The 22105-nt window shown below is 39.2% G+C and overlaps 1 protein-coding gene across 1 annotated transcript in view; it reads right to left on the reverse strand.

The window, feature by feature from the left end:
- Nucleotides 1-260: 260 nt before the first annotated feature.
- Nucleotides 261-22105, reverse strand: part of LOC126163202 (dynein axonemal heavy chain 3) — a 1221238-nt gene continuing 1199393 nt past the window's right edge. The window contains exons 64-65 of the mRNA XM_049920156.1: nucleotides 10348-10461; nucleotides 261-443 (exon numbers count right to left, since the gene is read on the reverse strand). Of these exons, the coding sequence (XP_049776113.1) occupies nucleotides 261-443; nucleotides 10348-10461 (297 nt within the window). The remainder of the gene's footprint in view (nucleotides 444-10347; nucleotides 10462-22105) is intronic.

Here is a 22105-nt window from a genome sequence, read left to right on the forward strand (position 1 = left end):
CACAAAAATCTACAACCTTTGTATATTCTGGGCAGCTGTTATGCTTACTCATGCTGGATTTTTGAACTATAAAGGAAAATATTAGTCATAAATCTCACAGAAAATATCCAGTATTTGTGCAACAGGTAATTTCAAATCTTATGTCATTAGATGCAGATACTGCTGAATTAAAAATGTTTTACACTCCTACAATCGTATATATTTCAGTTGAAAATTACATACTGTGTAAGAAATATGACAGTAAAACTGATACATAAGAATCAGTCATCCAGCTGACAGAGACAAGCAACTCCACGATTAATCCAGTGCTGTGGTGGCTTGTCACTGGGGAATTCCATGAACATAACGAAGTTTGTAGAGTGACCAGTTGTCGATAATACACCTCGCCTTGCACTAGTCTTGTATATTGGGCAGGTATATGTTGGTTTAGGAGTAAAATTGGCCTGAAACACACATATATTTACATTATATACTAAATGCTAAGCATGTATTAATGATTTAACAAAGTAGGAAAAGACAGATTGTTACATACTGTAAAAGAGACAAACAGCCAAAGAACTGAGAGCATCTGGTAATACTATCTATAATACCTTTAGGTTTCCAATTTTTTAAAGATATGAACAAGCTTACCTTTCTATTTTTTATGATTGTTATGTTTTGATTAAGAAAGTTCAAATTCATTTTGTCTCTTATCTTTTTTGTTGTCTATGCTACAGTATTTTGTTCTGCTGCTACTGTGACAGTAGTCATTTAGCAAACATGCCTTTCAGGAACATTTACCCTACAACACATTAGTGATGATTTTGGTAACACAGGGATTGGATAGACAGTGCTTCGGTTAAACTGAATGCTTCACGAATTTAGTGATGTACGTAACCTTTTCCCAGGAAACATTTAGATGTAGACCGTGTCATGTTTAGTGCAATCAAATGCTGGTAATTCATTTATCATACACATGTATGATCATCTCAGTTTATTGGTGATGCTTGGGGTCTGCATTAAATGTTTGGTAGAATTATTCTTCCAGGACTTGTTGTTTTGTACAGTGAGTGACACGATTTCCAACATAGTGTGAGAAGCATTCTCTGTAGGGCAAAAAATATGAAAACAAAAAGTAATCACAACATTATCTTCTTTACAAAGATATTTCCTCCAAGGTCCTGATCCGCAGGTGACTTGCTGATTCCTTAAAAATATTACTTACTTGGTATTCATCACCAAGGGAGTTCTATTTGACATTCCCCTTTCAAGATCACTCCCAAGCAGGATGACTTTAACCTAGGACCCTAGGACCAGTATTAGCTTCACCTTGTACTTTCTTCCTTACCTTGCCAGATAGTTCCTGAACTTCTTGGGTATCTATACTAAATCTAGAAGACTGCCAGATTTGACCACAGTCTGGCCATCTAGTCTACTGTCTACTCCTAACCTTATTGCTGCTAACTCCCCCCCCCCCCCACCCTCCCCCCCATGGTCCTAGCCAATGTGCGGCAGCTTGCGTACCTCAATCATGCGGGTAGCCTTATCCTAGGTGTTGCCGCAGTGGAGGGATATCTATGGAGAGGCCATACAAACAAGATCTTCCTGAACAGGAGCACCAATGTTTTTGGCATTTGCAGTGACAACAGTCTGGATGATTGACTGATCTGGCTTTGTAACATTAACTGGAACTGTTACCATCCAAAAGCAAGGGGAAACTACAAATGTTGTTTCTTTTTCCTGAGAGTACGTGTGGTATAATGGTAATGACATCCCGTTGGGTAAAATATTCTGGAGGTAAAATAGCCCTCCACTGAGATCAGTGGGTAGGGGCTACTCAGGAAGATGTGATCATAAGGAAAAAACAAAACTGGCTTTCTACAAGATGAAGCATGAAATGTTAAAATTCCAAACATGGCAGCTGCTGACAGGCATTAATATTATTGTACCATCAAATTAATAGTCATGGTTGCAAAATATTGACAGAAATTACTTACACAACAATGGAGAAAGTGGTAAAAGTTGCCCTTGGGGAACTTCGGTTTGGGTTTCTGGAGAAGTGTAGGAACCTGTGAGGCAGTACTAAATCTGTGACTAATCCTAGAAAATAGGTTGATAACATTCGTGGATTTAGAAAAAGCTTTTGACAATGCTGACTGGACTACACTGTTTGAAATTTTGAAGGTAGAAAGGACAAAATACAGAGAGAGAAAGTTTATCACTGCATAACTATCATATTCTGCACCCATTTGAACTTGCTTACTGTATTCAAGTCTTAGCCTCCCTCTATAGTTCTTACCATACCACACATATTTTGGTTATCATTTTGACAACTCCTTGATGCCTCAAGATGTGTCCTACCAACCTGTGCAGAAACCAAATTGCAGTTACGCAATTCAAAGGAGGTGAAAGAGAATCCAAACTTGAAAAGAGAGTGAGACATGGTTGTAGCCTTTCCCTGATGTCATAAAATCTGCACATTGAGCAAGCTGTGAATGAAACCGAAGGGAAATTTGGGTAGAGAATTATTTCTGAAAACAAAGAATATGTTCATATCTAATACCAATTTAAGTGTTAAGAACTCTTTTCTGAAAGTATTTGTCTGGAGTGTTGCTTTCAAAGGAAAGAAAACATTGCCTATAAAAAGTTCTGACAGGAAGAGAAAACAAGCATTTGAAATATGGTGCTACAGAGAGTAGACGCGTAGATAGAATAACTAATGTGGTGCTACTGAATCAAATTGTGGAAAAAAGAAACTTACGGTTCAATCTGACTACGAGAAGGAACAGTTCACAGGATACATCTTGAAGTGTCAAGGAATCGTCAAAATGGTAACCAAAGTATGTGTGTGGGGTAAGAACTGTAGAGGAATAAAGTAGGCAAGTTCAGATGGATGTAGGATATGGTAGTTATGCATCTATAAAGAAATTTGCACAGAATAACCTAGTGTGGAGAGTTGCATCACATCAGGTTTCAGACTGAAAACCACAAAAACTACTGTTGCCAATTGCAACTCTCAACTTTGTGAAATCTGTGAAGACAGTCTCACAATGTCAACCATTTCTCACTAGTTTGAGGCAGTAGTTACACATGATCACTGTGACAATATTTATTTAACATGGACAGATGGCTAAGTTAAATAAGTATCTGTTGCATAAATATTTTTTGGTATCAGGTGCTAATGTACACAAATTAGTAACTACATCACAAACTGAGAGTGGTTTTAATCATACTTGCTACACTAGTATGAAGTAATACACATTTCGAATGCAATAGCCAGTTTTTTTTAAACTTTGCTGAGTAAAACAATTAATACTTTTTTATAATCTTAGCTGAAAAGTTCCTCTCCACTTCCTGCACTGTTGGCACTGTGAGTTGATCTGCTTCCACTGGTGTGTAAAAGATAACTGAAATTTTCTGGTGATATGACCACTGGCCAGGCAGTCAATTATTTTTTTTTTATTTTTGAGCTTTTCCTCATTACAGAGGCTTATCTCCAACATAATAATTTACTTGGAAAATACAATACAAACAATAAACGTTCTTAAACTATACTCTCAAAGTATTTCTCCAGGTGTTTCGTTCTTGCGTGTCCTCTTCCTCTCTGCCCATTCTCCTCATTGTGTGCTGTACATTTTGAAGCCAGGTGGTCACAGGTCGTCCTCTTCTTCTTCTCCCCTCCGGTTCCCACTCCAGTATCAGTTTTGGTATTCTGGCTTCCTCCATTCGTCGTACATGCCCGTACCACTGTAATTTCTTCCTATCCATTACGTTATATATTCTTTCTTTTATTTCCATTCTCCTTATTACTTCGGTGTTCCGTATCTTTTCTTTCCTGGAGATTCTTGCTGATCTTCTCCAAAAGTCCATCTCTAGAGCTTGTAATTTTTTAATGTGCTTCATGTTAATTGTCCAGGTCTCCGTTCCATACAGAACCACACTCTCTAATATGGATTTGTATATTAATTTTTTAGTTCTGCTCATTACATTCCTGCTCCATAAGACTGAGTTAAGCATCCCAATGACCCTCCGTCCGCTACTAATTCTTTTATTGATTTCTGACTCTGATTTTCCCTCAATTTCTAAAATGGATCCCAAATAACAGAAAGTGTTTACCTTTTTGATTTTCTTTCCTTCAATGTATAGCTCATCTGAATCATTAGTCAAGTATTCTGTTTTTTGGTAATTAATCTTCAAACCCCAAGTTTTGTATGCTACTGCTAGTTGATTGCACATATAGTTAGCATCCTCCCCATCTTGTGCTACGACTACTTGATCATCAGCAAATAATAAATGATGTAGGTAAACTCCATCTCTTATTTCTAATCCCATACTATTACATTCCTCCCGCCATGAACCATGGACCTTGGCGTTGGTGGGGAGGCTTGCGTGCCTCAGCGATACAGATAGCCGTACCGTAGGTACAACCACAACGGAGGGGTATCTGTTGAGAGGCCAGACAAATGTGTGGTTCCTGAAGAGGGGCAGCAGCCTTTTCAGTAGTTGCAGGGGCAACAGTCTGGATGATTGACTGATCTGGCCTTGTAACAATAACCAAAACGACCTTGCTGTGCTGGTACTGCGAACGGCTGAAAGCAAGGGGAAACTACGGCCGTAATTTTTCCCGAGGGCATGCAGCTTTACTGTATGATTAAATGATGATGGCGTCTTCTTGGGTAAAATATTCCGGAGGTAAAATAGTCCCCCATTCGGATCTCCGGGCGGGGACTACTCAAGAGGATGTCGTTATCAGGAGAAAGAAAACTGGCGTTCTACGGATCGGAGCGTGGAATGTCAGATCCCTTAATCGGGCAGGTAGGTTAGAAAATTTAAAAAGGGAAATGGATAGGTTAAAGTTAGATATAGTGGGAATTAGTGAAGTTATGTGGCAGGAGGAACAAGACTTCTGGTCAGGTGACTACAGGGTTATAAACACAAAGTCAAATAGGGGTAATGCAGGAGTAGGTTTAATAATGAATAGGAAAATAGGAATGCGGGTAAGCTACTACAAACAGCATAGTGAACGCATTATTGTGGCCAAGATAGATACGAAGCCCACACCTACTACAGTAGTGCAAGTTTATATGCCAACTAGCTCTGCAGATGACGAAGAAATTGAAGAAATGTATGATGAAATAAAAGAAATTATTCAGATAGTGAAGGGAGACGAAAATTTAATAGTCATGGGTAACTGGAATTCGAGTGTAGGAAAAGGGAGAGAAGGAAACGTAGTAGGTGAATATGGATTGGGGCTAAGAAATGAGAGAGGAAGCCGCCTGGTAGAATTTTGCACAGAGCACAACTTAATCATAGCTAACACTTGGTTTAAGAATCATGATAGAAGGTTGTATACATGGAAGAACCCTGGAGATACTAAAAGGTATCAGATAGATTATATAATGGTAAGACAGAGATTTAGGAACCAGGTTTTAAATTGTAAGACATTTCCAGGGGCAGATGTGGACTCTGACCACAATCTACTGGTTATGACCTGTAGATTAAAACTGAAGAAACTGCAAAAAGGTGGGAATTTAAGGAGATGGGACCTGGATAAACTGAAAGAACCAGAGGTTGTACAGAGTTTAAGGGAGAGCATAAGGGAACAATTGACAGGAATGGGGGAAAGAAATACAGTAGAAGAAGAATGGGTAGCTTTGAGGGATGAAATAGTGAAGGCAGCAGAGGATCAAGTAGGTAAAAAGACGAGGGCTAGTAGAAATCCTTGGGTAACAGAAGAAATATTGAATTTAATTGATGAAAGGAGAAAATATAAAAATGCAGTAAATGAAGCAGGCAAAAAGGAATACAAACGTCTCAAAAATGAGATCGACAGGAAGTGCAGAATGGCTAAGCAGGGATGGCTAGAGGACAAATGTAAGGATGTAGAGGCTTATCTCACTAGGGGTAAGATAGATACTGCCTACAGGAAAATTAAAGAGACCTTTGGAGATAAGAGAACCACTTGTATGAACATCAAGAGCTCAGATGGAAACCCAGTTCTAAGCAAAGAAGGGAAAGCAGAAAGGTGGAAGGAGTATATAGAGGGTCTATACAAGGGCGATGTACTTGAGGACAATATTATGGAAATGGAAGAGGATGTAGATGAAGATGAAATGGGAGATACGATACTGCGTGAAGAGTTTGACAGAGCACTGAAAGACCTGAGTCGAAACAAGGCCCCCGGAGTAGACAACATTCCATTGGAACTACTGACGGCCTTGGGAGAGCCAGTCCTGACAAAACTGTACCATCTGGTGAGCAAGATGTATGAAACAGGCGAAATACCCTCAGACTTCAAGAAGAATGTAATAATTCCAATCCCAAAGAAAGCAGGTGTTGACAGATGTGAAAATTACCGAACTATCAGTTTAATAAGTCACAGCTACAAAATACTAACATGAATTCTTTACAGATGAATGGGAAAACTGGTAGAAGCCGACCTCGGGGAAGATCAGTTTGGATTCCGTAGAAATGTTGGAACACGTGAGGCAGTCTGACACTACGACCTATCTTAGAAAAAAGATTAAGGAAAGGCAAACCTATGGTTCTAGCATTTGTAGACTTAGAGAAAGCTTTTGGCAATGTTGACTAGAATACTCTCCGTCAAATTCTGAAGGTGTCAGGGGTAAAATACAGGGAGCGAAAGGCTATTTACAATTTGTACAGAAACCAGATGGCAGTTATAAGAGTCGAGGGACATGAAAGGATAGCAGTGGTTGGGAAGGGAGTGAGACAGGGTTGTAACCTCTCCCCGATGCTATTCAATCTGTATATTGAGCAAGCAATAAAGGAAACAAAAGAAAAGTTCGGAGTAGGTATTAAAATCCATGGAGAAGAAATAAAAACTTTGAGGTTCGCTGATGACATTGTAATTCTATCAGAGACAGCAAAGGACCTGGAAGAGCAGCTGAACGGAATGGACAGTGTCTTGAAAGGAGGGTATAAGATGAACATTAACAAAAGCAAAACGAGGATAATGGAATGTAGTCGAATTAAGTCGGGTGATGTTGAGGGTATTAGATTAGGAAATGAGACACTTAAAGTAGTAAAGGAGTTTTGCTATTTGGGGAGCAAAATAACTGATGATGGTCGAAGTAGAGAGGATATAAAATGTAGACTGGCAATGGCAAGGAAAGCGTTTCTGAAGAAGAGAAATTTGTTAACATCGAGTATAGATTTAAGTGTCAGGAAGTCATTTCTGAAAGTATTTGTATGGAGTGTAGCCATGTATGGAAGTGAAACATGGACGGTAAATAGTTTGGACAAGAAGAGAATAGAAGCTTTTGAAATGTGGTGCTACAGAAGAATGCTGAAGATTAGATGGGTAGATCACATAACTAATGAGGAAGTATTGAATAGGATTGGGGAGAAGAGAAGTTTGTGGCACAACTTGACCAGAAGAAGGGATCGGTTGGTAGGACATGTTCTGAGGCATCAAGGGATCACCAATTTAGTATTGGAAGGCAGCGTGGAGGGTAAAAATCGCAGGGGGAGACCAAGAGATGAATATACTAAGCAGATTCAGAAGGATGTAGGTTGCAATAGGTACTGGGAGATGAAGAATCTTGCACAGGATAGAGTAGCGTGGAGAGCTGCATCAAACCAGTCTCAGGACTGAAGACAACAACAACAACAACAACTATTACATTTACGAGACCATGTTCTAAGGCTAATATCTATATAGATTTTAAATAATGATGGTGACATGTGACAGCCCTGTAAAAGGCCTTTGCTTGTTCTAAATTTCTGTGAAAGTTTATTACCAACTTTCACTTGGCAAATGTTATCTTTATACATCTGTTGTATTATTTTAATCAAGGAAGGGTTTATGTTTGCCATATGTAGAGCTCTCCAAAGTAATTTTCTTGGAACAGTATCATACGCTTTTTCCAGATCTATGAAAATTAATCCTATACTTTTTGATTTTTCCCTCTGTTTCTCCAAAATCTGTCGTAATGTGAAAATATGGTCTACACATGATCTCCCAGCTGTGAATCCACATTGTTCTTCTTGGGTTCTAAAATTATTTTCCAGTCTGTTTTTAATTACTTTCGCAAAAATTCTCATTAACGTGTTTGTAACACAAATTCCTCGATAGTTTGAACAAATTTTGCGATCCCCTTTCTTAAATATTGTATTACTGTAACCTAGCTTCATCTCGTTGGGTATTGAATCTCCATGTATCATTTTGTTGAAGACCTGTGTTATCAGTTTCACAATTTTGTCACCACCATATTTCAGACACTCCAGATTGATATTGCCTGGTCCTGGTGATTTACCATTCTTTCCTGTTCTCAACGCCTGAAGTACTTCACTTTCTAAAATATGGATCTCATCATCTTCATGTCCTTTATCTTCCCCTGTTCCTTCTTCTAGATATTCTTCTCTGTCTTCATTTAATAATTTTTGGAAATACTCTTCCCATTCTTTTTGTTTTATCAGTTGGAGATTAGTTTTGCTTTTTGTATCCTGTCGAAGCCCTTTCAATACTGACCATGCTTCTTTTGCTCTCCCAAATCCTAATTTGCTATTCACCTTGGCAGTCAATTATATGCCATTAATTTGTGCTACACATATTGTTTTTATAGTTTCCAAACCGTTTTATTCATATCTCGAGGTTGTTGCAATGGAACAAAGAAGAACCATTATCACTCCACACAAAACAAAGCACAAAGTCTCTTGCTGCCACCTCCAAAGATCTCTGTCAAAAGAGAATCTCCTCTTATTTTTATTAAACTCATTGGCACGGTGGCCACTTTGAAATCTCTCTAAAAACTGGGGTAAGTCACTGACTTCTCAGGGTCCATATAAATAGTAATTTCATGAAATATACATGTATAATATTTAACAGATACAATATTTCACATTACTTATGATTATACTTCTCAGTTTGGAATTAGGGTAACAAGATTCAACATATACTTTTAATTTAAAGTGGGGGAGAACCTGCTAGCTGTTACATTTCATAGCCAATGGAAAGTTTATAACTCCTATTTAAAAAAAATATGAGCTATTACTATTACTACAAAAAATATGAGCTATTACTATTACTACAACACTTAGTTTTGTTGTCCTTGATAACGATGTGTATTATTACCACCACTGACACTTAATGACTGCAACCAACTGCATGCTAATAATTTCACAGCTGCAAACTAAAGTTTAATTTCTAAGTAGCTATTACTTCTACAGCATATTTTTAACATTAAAATAATCAAATTTAACACCATTTCAAAATGTTGATGAATTTTCTTCAAATCATTATATTTACTGATTGCTTCATACTTTCTGAGACTTGCATAAGATAAATATTTATAATAATTTATTCAAACAGGCACCCAATATTCAAAACCATAATGAAGTTACTGTAGTCGGTATCATATAAAGTCTTATTTAATACCAGCTCTGTACCTGCTCTAATACATTTCACAGTTTTTTCTTTTTCGTTTTTAAAAGAGAGAGATAAAGAGAGAGAGAGAGAGAGAGAGAGAGAGAGAGAGAGAGAGAGAGATGTAAAAAAACCAGGTAAAGGAAGAAGCAGGAGCCCTAGCTTTATGGTTTCTATTTGTCTGCTTCATACACTGCCATGCCAGTAGAATTAGGCAAACAAACTATATTTTGAAATTTCCTGACAGATTAAAACCATGGAACATAGCATTTCTGTGAAGTTTGGAAGATAGGAGAAAAGGTGCAAGTGAAAGTGAAGCTATATGCGTGGGCCACAAGTTGTGCTTGAATGGATCAGCTGACAGAGCACTTTCCTATGGAAAGCACAGTTGGTTTAAGTCCTGGTCTGGCACTTAGTTTTAATTTGCCAGGAAATTTCAAATCAGTGCACACACTGCAACTGAGTGAACATTAATTCTAGAAAAGGTAGTTTAAACTTTTTTTCATCCATCTTCACGGCCAGAAAAAAGGGAGAGGGAGTTTGGGGTAGGGGAGGGTGACTCACACAAGGCCAAAAGAGAAATATCTACCACAACTGTGTCATGAGAGCAGTCTAGATCCAGATAAACATCTCACCAAAAGGAATCACAAAGCAAAAGATGGAAAAAAGCTGCTAATTCCTTTCAGAAATAAAATGTTCTACACAAGACAGTTATGTCTTGATTCATGTAGTAACTTAATCCACTTTTATCATGGAAATGTATGGGAATGTAAATAGTACCATTATTTGATGTGATATTTATGAACTGCTCTTTCACTAAGTTGTTGCTTTCCAAGTATCACAAGGTACTGCTCTAATAGTTACAACCAAACAATTTCATTAATGTGGATGTGATATGTTTCAAGTATAATGTGATTCACTAATTTCAAAGCAAAGAAAAATTGTTAGAAATGTTATAAAATATTATTTAATTGTGTTACCTTAATTCCTGGCTTCAACCAGATTATTGGAACTACATCAAACAGCAATTTTGGATATGATTCATTGAGCACACGAAGTTCCCTATCCCATCTTGCACCTTCAAGGAAGAGTCCCTGAAACAATAATATTTGGTTATCTGTTGTCGCTGTCCGTGTCTTTTCCTCTCCGGATTCATGTACAAGTTGTATGCACAACTACTGGGGGAACCGCACTCAGTGAAAAATTGAAAGATGCTGCACTTCATTTTTATTTATGAGCGACCAGGCAACAATGATAAAATGAACATGTAGCAGTGGCACTTTCATAGATGTTTCTCTTATTATCTTTAATTACTCAGGTTAATCTGAGAAGTGTTCCAAACTTCAGCTGTGTGCAGTAGACACCTTGCTTTGAGTCACATAAAGTGTGTTTTCTTTGCAAAACACACATTTCCATGACACCACCCCGCAGTCACCAGCAAGGAACACTTAAAAACTCTCTGGTAGAAGAATTAGGTCAAACTTGAAAGTGTGTCAACCAATTGCACTGCAACAGACCATGCAGTACAAGGGATGTCCCCATGGTTGACCCAATCCTAGGAGACTGACAGTCAAAACAACAGGACAAGGATGAAGCAGAAGAACACACGACAAAATTAAAAATCTCAATGGGCAAGTCAATATTTTTGAACTTTTTCCAACAATAACTTGTGCAATATCAAGGGCACAGTGCCAGTCAGCATACCTAGTTCCATGGTAGTTAATGACTCAACAAAATTATTCCAGAACCACAAGTATAGATCATGGGCACATGGCCATTTGAGGCCAAGAATTTAAGGAATTTTCACCCCATGATTATTGGGAAATTATAGCTCAAAACCGCCTTTCATTGGCAATATTGTCAACATCTATAATACTGGCAAGAACAGATTTAAAATAGAACTGAGATCAGCCATCACTAACAATATCTCAGTAAAAGCAAGCTTACAGTCAGGAAAAGCATCTAGATGTGTGTATCCCTGCACACATGTTTCATAGTCCATGAGCCTGTTTCAGAGCCCATGAGCATTCTAAAATGTTGATGAAAGTATAAATCTCAACAAAATTAAATCTGTTGTAGAATCCAATGCAGGGGGGGGGGGGGGGTCAGGGGGGAGGGTATTGTAGAAGACAACCAAAGTCATATTATGGAACTTTATGCATGCTTGCCGACATTCAATTTTCATGATTTACCAACATGTGTTATTGTTCATTGGATGCGATGTTGGATTTCAACGAATCTGTATGACAATGATGTAGCTTCCTTCACTTCTAACCTACTGGGTGGTTATAATTAAACTGACGGTATTCGAAGTGCAGCAGTGCGATCTGCATACACTGCCGGACATTGAAGGTGTGTTCACCGATTGGTGCACTCACGGAGTATGGTGGGAAAAAAAAAGTTCCACTTTCTGGCACCAGGTAAAAAGCTGTAAGCAGTCAGAATGTGAATGTTTCCTGTTTTTATGTCACTGTGCAATTTGCAACTTTGCAATGTGTGTTGATTTCTTTTGTGAAGTGACTGTTGGTGTAAGGGTTAAGGAGGTTGAAATTTTCTGATAAAACAGAATGGCTGTTGAGAAGAAAGACTGTGCACCCTGGTAAATTTGCTTTATCAAACTGGCAGCAACAGCAGTGCTGCATTTTGGGAATATTGTTGACAGAAAAAGCTACAAAGGGGCCCCATGTCAATAAAACTGCTAAAAACAATACCAAGAAATTTGAAGAAACAGATGAATTAGGTGGTGCAGCAGGAAGAGGGAGGCAGTCCATTCACATGGCAGTCGATGATGAAATTACGGTAGCCATAGCTGACCATGCAGCCAGTGCTCCAGCTGTGTCATGGGAATTGTTTTCCCCCGGTTGAAAGTTCAAAAGATTTTGCATCAAATTTTACACTGCTATCCCTACGAGATTCAGAATGTGTACCAAAAGACACATCAATATAAGCTCCAATGTTGTGACTTTGCCCTTAGTTTTTTGGCACACACGGAAATGGATGACACGTGGGCAGAGAATATTCTTTGGATGGACAAGGCATATTTTGCTCTGCACAGTGGTGTGAATGCACAGAACAGTCACCTATGGGGTTCTACTCTGCCACATGTTGTGCAGGCACATCCACTGCACTCAGCTTATATGAACATGTGGTGTGGTTTCACAGGCTCCTTCATTTTGAGTCCATTTTTCTTCAAGGAGATGAAACCTGAGAGTCTGTTAGGTGTAAGTTATATCTGCACATTATAAGGACCTCCTTGTGCAATATATGATTCCAACTTTGCAAGAATGTAATTGGTTGTAGGGATACCAGAAAGATCATGTTGATCATGGGTGTAACTCAACTCTTCGTGATCTGAAGGACAGCATCCAGTGACAGATCAATCTGATTACACTAGATACACTGTGAGCAAGTGTTGACGTCATCTTAAGAACTAATGATACAGATTTTGACAATTTTCCAAGAACAGAAATTATAGAAGTGCCCAGTCCCACAACTGGTACTTTTGGTACCAAAATATCGAGGTTATTTTGGGGTTTTGGTAGGAACTGTCAGTGAACAAATGGTGCTTTTGTAAGCCACCTTAAGTCCAACATACATCTCACCCAATGCGAAAGAACCAACTCATTTTCTCAATTTGATCTGGGGGAAGTGACAATGTTTAAATTTTTACTCTATTCTGTGGGACAGCTACTGTATACCCGTTCTTCTGCCAAGTCACATGGTCACTAGGCTATCCAAAGCACACCTTTTCTCTGTGATTAATAGAAAGAAAGATATGACCGGCTGAAAAATTGCATTTTCACATGTGGCTTTTTGCACAGACCAAAAGACATTCAGTATCACAGCAAGAGAATGATAAAGAAATTTAATGTGATTCACAAAATCTTGTTACCAGAATTCTCCAGCATGTTCATATTTGTAAACTAAAGGAAGATACAAATGGATAAATTAATTAAGGTGTACAGGATTGGAATGCAGTGCATGCTTGTAATTAACATACAGTACTCTGGTTTAGAAAAAAGAAATGATATCAGTTTATTTTCTACAGGGATTACATGGAAAGGCATGCCAGTGACTGCGGTAAGATAACTCCAGCAGCCCCAAACCCATCTAAAAGGAAAAGGGAAAATTAAAAGGTAGAGCCATTTAGCCATTTAGCATCTGTTCCAGAAGGTAGTTCAGAACAGAAGAGAGCAATGTTTTCTGGTCATGGCTCTGACAACCCTCAGTTTCACAAGCCAGGTAATCCTGCAACATGATTTCATTGGGCAGGTGGCTTTGCTGACGATGGCTTGGTGTATTCTGGTGTGAACCGGCTGACTGTTATCACATCAGCTGAGAGGCAACAGATGAAAAAAGTGGCCTCTGTGTAAAATTTAAATAATAAAAATAACTCGTGTGCATGACTGGGGAGGTACCTTGTACAAATGCACCTACTCTGACCATCAGTACCTAGTGGTTACAGACAGGAACCTGAACCACTACACGAGTGGCAGATTGGTGGCCTGAAACTCGACGTTAGTACAGAGCCCGTACAGACCAGTATTATTACGATAACAAACTGAGAGGCCTGGGAGAGAAGCCATGTGTCTGGCTGGGCAGAGTCACTTGTGAATTCCACTACCCTGCAGTTAGCAGCTGATGCAGAGAAGACAGCCTTAGATCATCTGCCCATGCCGTTGCCTCTTTCTTGTATTTTGTGTCGATCTGGCTCTTTTTGTTTAATTCTGCTGATGAAAAGAATGGCCATGTCTGCCTGGCTCTCTCTTATTCTGCATTTGGCCTGGAAATATTACTGTTCCCTTTGAACATCTTTTACCTTTCACCATCCATCCCTATTGCCATGAGCCTGGTATTCAGTACAGCCTGATCTTTCCCGAAGAATCCATCTGTAAAACATGTCACTGCAATAAATACAGACTTTTATTATTGTATTTATGACTCAAAATACAACGTCAGAGGTACCTCGTTCAGCCATGATGCCTTTCCACTGCTGAGCAGCCTAGTTGATTCTCTAGTGCACGAATACTGACATTTCAGTATTTGTGTAATGCTCAAAAGGAGGTGCCACATTATTATTTTCCACAGAGAAATGATTTGGGAAGAAAACTATTTCAATTTTCTCCATGCTTTCTTCCATTTTGGTGCCTGTGTGGCCACTGAACAATGGAACTGATGATTTCAATCAGCTTACTAAAATTACATACCATATTTTCTTAGAATTTTTCATAAGATTGGCTGGTAAAATATTAGTTTTGAATTCTCTTAACACTTCTCGAATTGTGCTCCTTACATCGATTTTTGCTTTGTTCTGATTTTATTTGCAAACTACACTTTTAATTCACTTACATCTGTGCTGAGGATTTTTTCAATTTTGCAAAATCTTTCTGACTTGGCTATTGAACCACAGTGGGTCTTTTACATTCCTCTCAGCCTTGCTCAGCACATAATTTGGAACTATGCTACAAATCTTTTTGATTTTAGAACAACACTGGAAATACCCAGCTGGAATAATACATAAAATTAAGGAAAGGCAACCCCTCACCTATAGTTCACTGACGTATGGTGCATAGAATCGAGCAACAGAAAACAGCATTTGCACTAGATGTCAAACTGTTGCTCTTTCTCTAATAGAAGTACACATATCCACACACCTGCGGCCACTGTGGGAGTGTACGTTTGGGTGTATGTATGGTTGTGTGTGTGAATTTGTGCTTCTACTAGAGAAAGAGCAAGATCTCAAAAGATAGGGTAAATATTGTTTTCTGTTGCGTGTTTCTGCAGAAATGATTAGCACTTCGGCCTGTGGGTTCAAGGTCAACATTTATTTAATGGCACGTGGCACCTACTGGTAAAATGTGCCTGCAGCTCTTGTTGTCTCTATAAAGCAAAGGTAATGGATCAGTGTGACTTGAGCAGACGTGTGGGGTGTCTCACAGATGTATGCTCAACTGTAACATCATAGGGTTGCCATAAGTTTCCTCAAGTGAAATTCCCTGATTTCCAGACAAGGTTTAGCATTTTCCCTAGCAAATTTTGAGAGCTCAAGGGTAAGTAAAGACATAAGTTGACAAAAAATGTAAGAACTTCTGTATTTCTAAACGCGTTATTAACCCTGTAGTTTTGAATGAACAGCAAGTTGTCTCCGTTGCAGGATTTATGATCTGAAGGATAAGTATACAGCTAAGTTGTGAAAATGAAAGCCATTTTTAGATGAAGAATTTCTGTTTTTATTAATGAGTTAACTCCAACTTTAAATTAAAAGCAATCCTGTAATTGCTGACACTAAATCAGAAAAAACTGGGAAAAAAACATTTTATTCAAGAACTTTTCTGCTTTTACCATTAGCTTACTCTTTTAGTCGCTTTAAAGGTCCATGAACCATGGACCTTGCCATTCGTGGGGAGGCTTGGGTGCCTCAACGATACAGATAGCCGTGCGGTAGGTGCAACCACAACGAAGGGGTATCTGTTGAGAGGCCAGACAAATGTGTGGTTCCTGAAGAGGGACAGCAGCCTTTTCACTAGTTGCAGGGGCAACAGTCTGGATGACTGACTGATCTGGCCTTGTAACACTAAACAAAATGGCCTTGCTGTTCTGGTACTGCGAACGGCTGAAAGCAAGGGGAAACTACAGCTGTAATTTTTCCCGAGGGCATGTAGCTTTACTGTATGATTAAATGATAATGGCGTCCTCTTGGGTAAAATATTCCGGAGGTAAAATAGTCCCCCATTCAGATCTCCAGGCAGGGACTACTGAAGAGGACGTCGTTTTCAGGAGAAATAAAACTGGCGTTCTACGGATTGGAGCGTGGAATGTCAGATCCCTAAATCGGGCAGGTAGGTTAGAAAATTGAAAAAGGGAAATGGATAGGTTAAAGTTAGATATAGTGGGAATTAGTGCAGTTCAGTGGCAGGAGGACCAAGATTTTTGGTCAGGTGAATACAGGTTTATAATTACAAAATCAAATAGGGGTAATGCAGGAGTAGGTTTAATAATGAATAAAAAAATAGGAGCGCAGGTAAACTACTACAAACAACGTAGTGAACACATTATTGTGGCCAAGATAGACACGAAGCGCATGCCTATTACAGTAGTACAAGTTTATATGCCAATTAGCTCTGCAGATGATGAAGAAATTGATGAAATGTATGATGAGATAAAAGAAATTATTCAGTTAGTGAAGGGAGACGAAAATTTAACAGTCATGTTGTTGTTGTTGTTGTTGTGGTCTTCAGTCCTGAGACTGGTTTGATGCAGCTCTCCATGCTACTCCATCCTGTGCAAGCCTCTTCATCTCCCAATATCTACTGCAACCTACATCCCTTTGAATCTGCTTAGTGTATTCATCTCTTGGTCTCCCCCTACGATTTTTACCCTCCACGCTGCCCTCCAATACTAAATTGGTGATCCCTTGATGCCTCAGAACATGTCCTACCAACCGATCCCTTCTTCTGGTCAAGTTGTGCCACAAACTTCTCTTCTCCCCAATCCTATTCAATACTTCCTCATTAGTTATGTGATCTACCCATCTAATCTTCAGCATTCTTCTGTAGCACCACATTTCAAAAGCTTCTATTCTCTTCTTGTCCAAACTATTTACCGTCCATGTTTCACTTCCATACTTGGCTACACTCCATACAAATACTTTCAGAAATGACTTCCCGACCCTTAAATCTATACTCGATGTTAACAAATTTCTCTTCTTCAGAAACGCTTTCCTTGCCATTGCCAGTCTACATTTTTATCCTGTCTACTTCGACCATCATCAGTTATTTTGCTCCCCAAATAGCAAAACTCCTTTACTACTTTAAGTGTCTCATTTCCTAATCTAATTCCCTCAGCATCACCCGACTTAATTCGACTACATTCCATTATCCTTGTTTTGCTTTTGTTGATGTTCATCTTATATCCTCCCTTCAAGACACCATCCATTCCGTTCAACTGCTCATGCAAGTCCTTTGCTGTCTCTGACAGAATTACAATCTCATCGGCGAACCTCAAAGTTTTTATTTCTTCTCCATGGATTTTAATACCTACTCCAAATTTTTCTTTTGTTTCCTTTACTGCTTGCTCAATATACAGATTGAATAACATCAGGGACAGGCTACAACCCTGTCTTACTCCCTTCCGAACCACTGCTTCCCTTTCATGTCCCTCGACTCTTATAACTGCCATCTCCTTTCTGTACACATTGTAAATAGCCTTTCGCTCCTTGTATTTTACCCCTGCCACCTTTAGAATATGAAAGAGAGTATTCCAGTCAACATTGTCAAAAGCTTTCTCTAAGTCTACAAATGCTAGAAACGTAGGTTTGCCTTTCCTTAATCTTTCTTCTAAGATAAGTCGTAAGGTCAGTATTGCCTCACGTGTTTCAGTATTTCTACGGAATCCAAACTGATCTTCCCCGAGGTCAGCTTCTACTAGTTTTTCCATTCGCCTGTAAAGAATTCGTGTTAGTACTCTGCAGCTGTGGCCTATTAAACTGATTGTACGGTAATTTTCACATCTGTCAACACCTGCTTTCTATGGGATTGGAATTATTACATTCTTCTTGAAGTCTGAGGGTATTTCGCCTGTTTCATACATCTTGCTCACCAGATGGTAGAGTTTTGTCAGCACTGGCTCTCCCAAGGGCGTCAGTAGTTCTAATGGAATGTTGTCTACTCCGGGGGCTTTGTTTCGACTCAGGTCTTTCAGTGCTCTGTCAAACTCTTCACGCAGTATCGTATCTCCCATTTCATCTTCATCTACATCCTCTTCCATTTCCATAATATTGTCCTCAAGTGCATCGCCCTTGTATAGACCCTCTATATACTCCTTCCACCTTTCTGCTTTCCCTTCTTTGCTTAGAACTTGCTTAGAACTGGCTTTCTATCTGAGCTCTTGATGTTCATACAAGTGGTTCTCTTATCTCCAAATGTCTCTTTAATTTTCCTGTAGGCAGTATCTATCTTACCCCCAGTGAGATAAGCCTCTACATCCTTACATTTGTCCTCTAGCCATCCCTGCTTAGCCATTTTGCACTTCCTGTCGATCTCATTTTTGAGACGTTTGTATTCCTTTTTGCCTGCTTCATTTACTGCATTTTTATATTTTCTCCTTTCATCAATTAAATTCATTATCTCTTCTGTTACCCAAGGATTTCTACTAGCCCTCATCTTTTTACCTACTTGATCCTCTGCTGCCTTCACTATTTCATCCCTCAAAGCTACCCATTCTTCTTCTACTGTATTTCTTTCCCCCATTCCTGTCAATTGTTCCCTTATGCTCTCCCTTAAACTCTGTACAACCTCTGGTTCTTTCAGTTTATCCAGGTCCCATCTCCTTAAATTCCCGCCTTTTTGCAGTTTCTTCAGTTTTAATCTACAGGACATAACCAATAGATTGTGGTCAGAGTCCACATCTGCCCCTGGAAATGTCTTACAATTAAAACCTGGTTCCTAAATCTCTGTCTTACCATTAGATAATCTATCTGATACCTTTTAGTATCTCCAGGGTTCTTCCATGTATACAACCTTCTATCATGATTCTTGAACCAAGTGTTAGCTATGATTAAGTTGTGCTCTGTGCAAAATTCTACCAGGCGGCTTCCTCTTTCATTTCTTAGCCCCAATCCATATTCACCTACTACGTTTCCGTCTCTCCCTTTTCCTACACTCGAATTCCAGTCACCCATGACTATTAAATTTTCGTCTCCCTTCACTATCTGAATAATTTCTTTTATTTCATCATACATTTCTTCAATTTCTTCGTCATCTGCAGAGCTAGTGGGCATATAAACTTGTACTACTGTAGTAGGTGTGGGCTTCGTATCTATCTTGGCCACAATAATGCGTTCACTATGCTGTTTGTAGTAGCTTACCCGCATTCCTATTTTCCTATTCATTATTAAACCTATTCCTGCATTACCCCTATTTGACTTTGTGTTTATAAACCTGTAGTCACCTGACCAGAAGTCTTGTTCCTCCTGCCACCGAACTTAACTAATTCCCACTATATCTAACTTTAACCTATCCATTTCCCTTTTTAAATTTTCTAACCTACCTGCCCGATTAAGGGATCTGACATTCCACGCTCCAATCCGTAGAACGCCAGTTTTATTTCTCCTGAAAACGACGTCCTCTTCAGTAGTCCCTGCCTGGAGATCTGAATGGGGGACTATTTTACCTCCGGAATATTTTACCCAAGAGGACGCCATCATCATTTAATCATACAGTAAAGCTGCATGCCCTCGGGAAAAATTACGGCCGTAGTTTCCCCTTGCTTTCAGCCGTTCGCAGTACCAGCACAGCAAGGCCGTTTTGGTTATTGTTACAAGGCCAGATCAGTCAATAATCCAGACTGTTGCCCTTGCAACTACTGAAAAGGCTGCTGCCCCTCTTCAGGAACCACATGTTTGTCTGGCCTCTCAACAGATACCCCTCTGTTGTGGTTGTACCTACGGTACGGCTATCTGTATCGCTGAGGCACGCAAGCCTCCCCACCAACGACAAGGTCCATGGTTCATGGCTGACTGGAATTCAACAGTAGGAAAAAGAAGAGAAGGAAACGTAGTAGGTGAATATGGATTGGGGCTACGAAATGCAAGAGGAAGCTGCCTGGTAGAATTTTGCACAGAGCATAACTTAATCATAGCTAACACTTGGTTCAAGAATCATGAAAGAAGGTTGTATATATGGAAGAACCCTGCAGATACTAGAAGGTTTCAGATACGTTATATAATGGTAAGACAGAGATTTAGGAACCAGGTTTTAAATTGTAAAACATTTCCAGGGGCAGATGTGAACTCTGACCACAATCTATTGGTTATGAACTGTAGATTAAAACTGAAGAAACTGTAAAAGGTGAGAATTTAAGGAGATGGGACCTGGATAAACTGAAAGAACCAGAGGTTGTACAGAGTTTCAGGGAGAGCATAAGGGAACAATTGACAGGAATGGGGGAAAGGAATACAGTTGAAGAAGAATGGGTAGCTTTGAGGGATGAAATAGTGAAGGCAGCAGAGGATCAAGTAGGTAAGAAGACGAGGGCTAGTAGAAATCCTTGGGTAACAGAAGAGATAATGAATTTAATTGATGAAAGGAGAAAATACAAAAATGCAGTAAATGAAGCAGGCAAAAAGGAATACAAACTTCTCAAAAATGAGATCAACAAGAAGTGCAAAATGGCTAAGCAGGGATGGCTAGAGGACAAATGTAAGGATGTAGAGGCTTATCTCACCAGGGGTAAGATAGATACTGCCTACAGGAAAATTAAAGAGACCTTTGGAGAAAAGAGAACCACTTGTATGAATATCAAGAGCTCAGAAGGAAAGCCAGTTCTAAGCAAAGAAGGGAAAGCAGAAAGGTGGAAGAGGTATATAGAGGGTCTATACAGGGGCGATGTTCTTGAGGACAATATTATGGAAATGGAAGAGGATGTAGATGAAGATGAAATGGGAGATAAGATACTGCATGAAGAGTTTGACAGAGCACTGAAAGACCTGAGTCGAAACAAGGCCCCGGGAGTAGACAACATTCCATTAGAACTACTGGTAGCCTGGGGAGAGCCAGTCCTGACAAAACTCTACCATCTGGTGAGCAAGATGTATGAGACAGGCGAAATTCCCCCGGACTTCAAGAAGAGTATAATAATTCCAATCCCAAAGAAAGCAGGTGTTGACAGATGTGAAAATTACTGAGCTATCAGTTTAATAAGTCACAGCTGCAAAATACTAACGCAAATTCTTTACAGACGAATGGTAAAACTGGTAGAAGCCGACCTTGAGGAAGATCAGTTCGAATTCTGCATAAATATTGGAACACGTGAGGCAATACTGACCTTACGACTTATCTTAGAAGAAAGATTAAGGAAAGGCAAACCCATGTTTCTATCATTTGTAGACTTAGAGAAAGCTTTTGACAATGTTGATTGGAATACTCTCTCTCAAATTCTGAAGGTGGCAGGGGTAAAATACAGGGAGCGAAAGGCTATTTACAATTTGTACAGAAACCAGATGGCAGTTATAACAGTTGAGGTACACGAAAGGGAAGCAGTGGTTGGGAAGGGAGTGAGGCAGGGTTGTAGCTTATCCCCGATGCTATTCAATCTGTATATTGAGCAAGCAGTAAAGGAAACAAAAGAAAAGTTCGGAGTAGGTATTAAAATCCATGGAGAAGAAATAAAAACTTTGAGGTTCACCGATGAGATTGTAATTCTGTCAGAGACAGCAAAGGACTTGTAAGAGCAGTTGAACGGATTGGACAGTGTCTTGAAAGGAGAATATAAGATGAACATCAACAAAAGCACAACTAGGATAATGGAATGTAGTCGAATTAAGTCAGGTGATGCTGAGGGAATTAGATTAGGAAATGAGACACTTAAAGTAGTAAAGGAGTTTTGCTATTTGGGAAGCAAAATAACTGACGATGGTTGAAGTAGAGAAGATATAAAATGTAGACTGGCAATAGCGAGGAAAGCGTTTCTGAAGAAGAGAAATTTGTTAACATCGAGTATTGATTTAAGCGTCAAGAAGTCATTTCTGAAAGTATTTGTATCGAGTGTAGCCATGTATGGAAGTGAAACATGCGTGATAAATAGTTTAGACAAGAAGGAAATAGAAGCTTTCGAAATGTGGTGCTACAGAAGAATGCTGAAGATTAGATGGGTAGATCACATAACTAATGAGGCATTGAATAGAATTGGAGAGAAGAGGAGTCTGTGGTAAAAACTTGACTAGAAGAAGGGATCGGTTGG

This window comes from Schistocerca cancellata, chromosome 2 (assembly GCF_023864275.1).
Source record: "Schistocerca cancellata isolate TAMUIC-IGC-003103 chromosome 2, iqSchCanc2.1, whole genome shotgun sequence".
Lineage (NCBI taxonomy): Eukaryota > Metazoa > Arthropoda > Insecta > Orthoptera > Acrididae > Schistocerca > Schistocerca cancellata.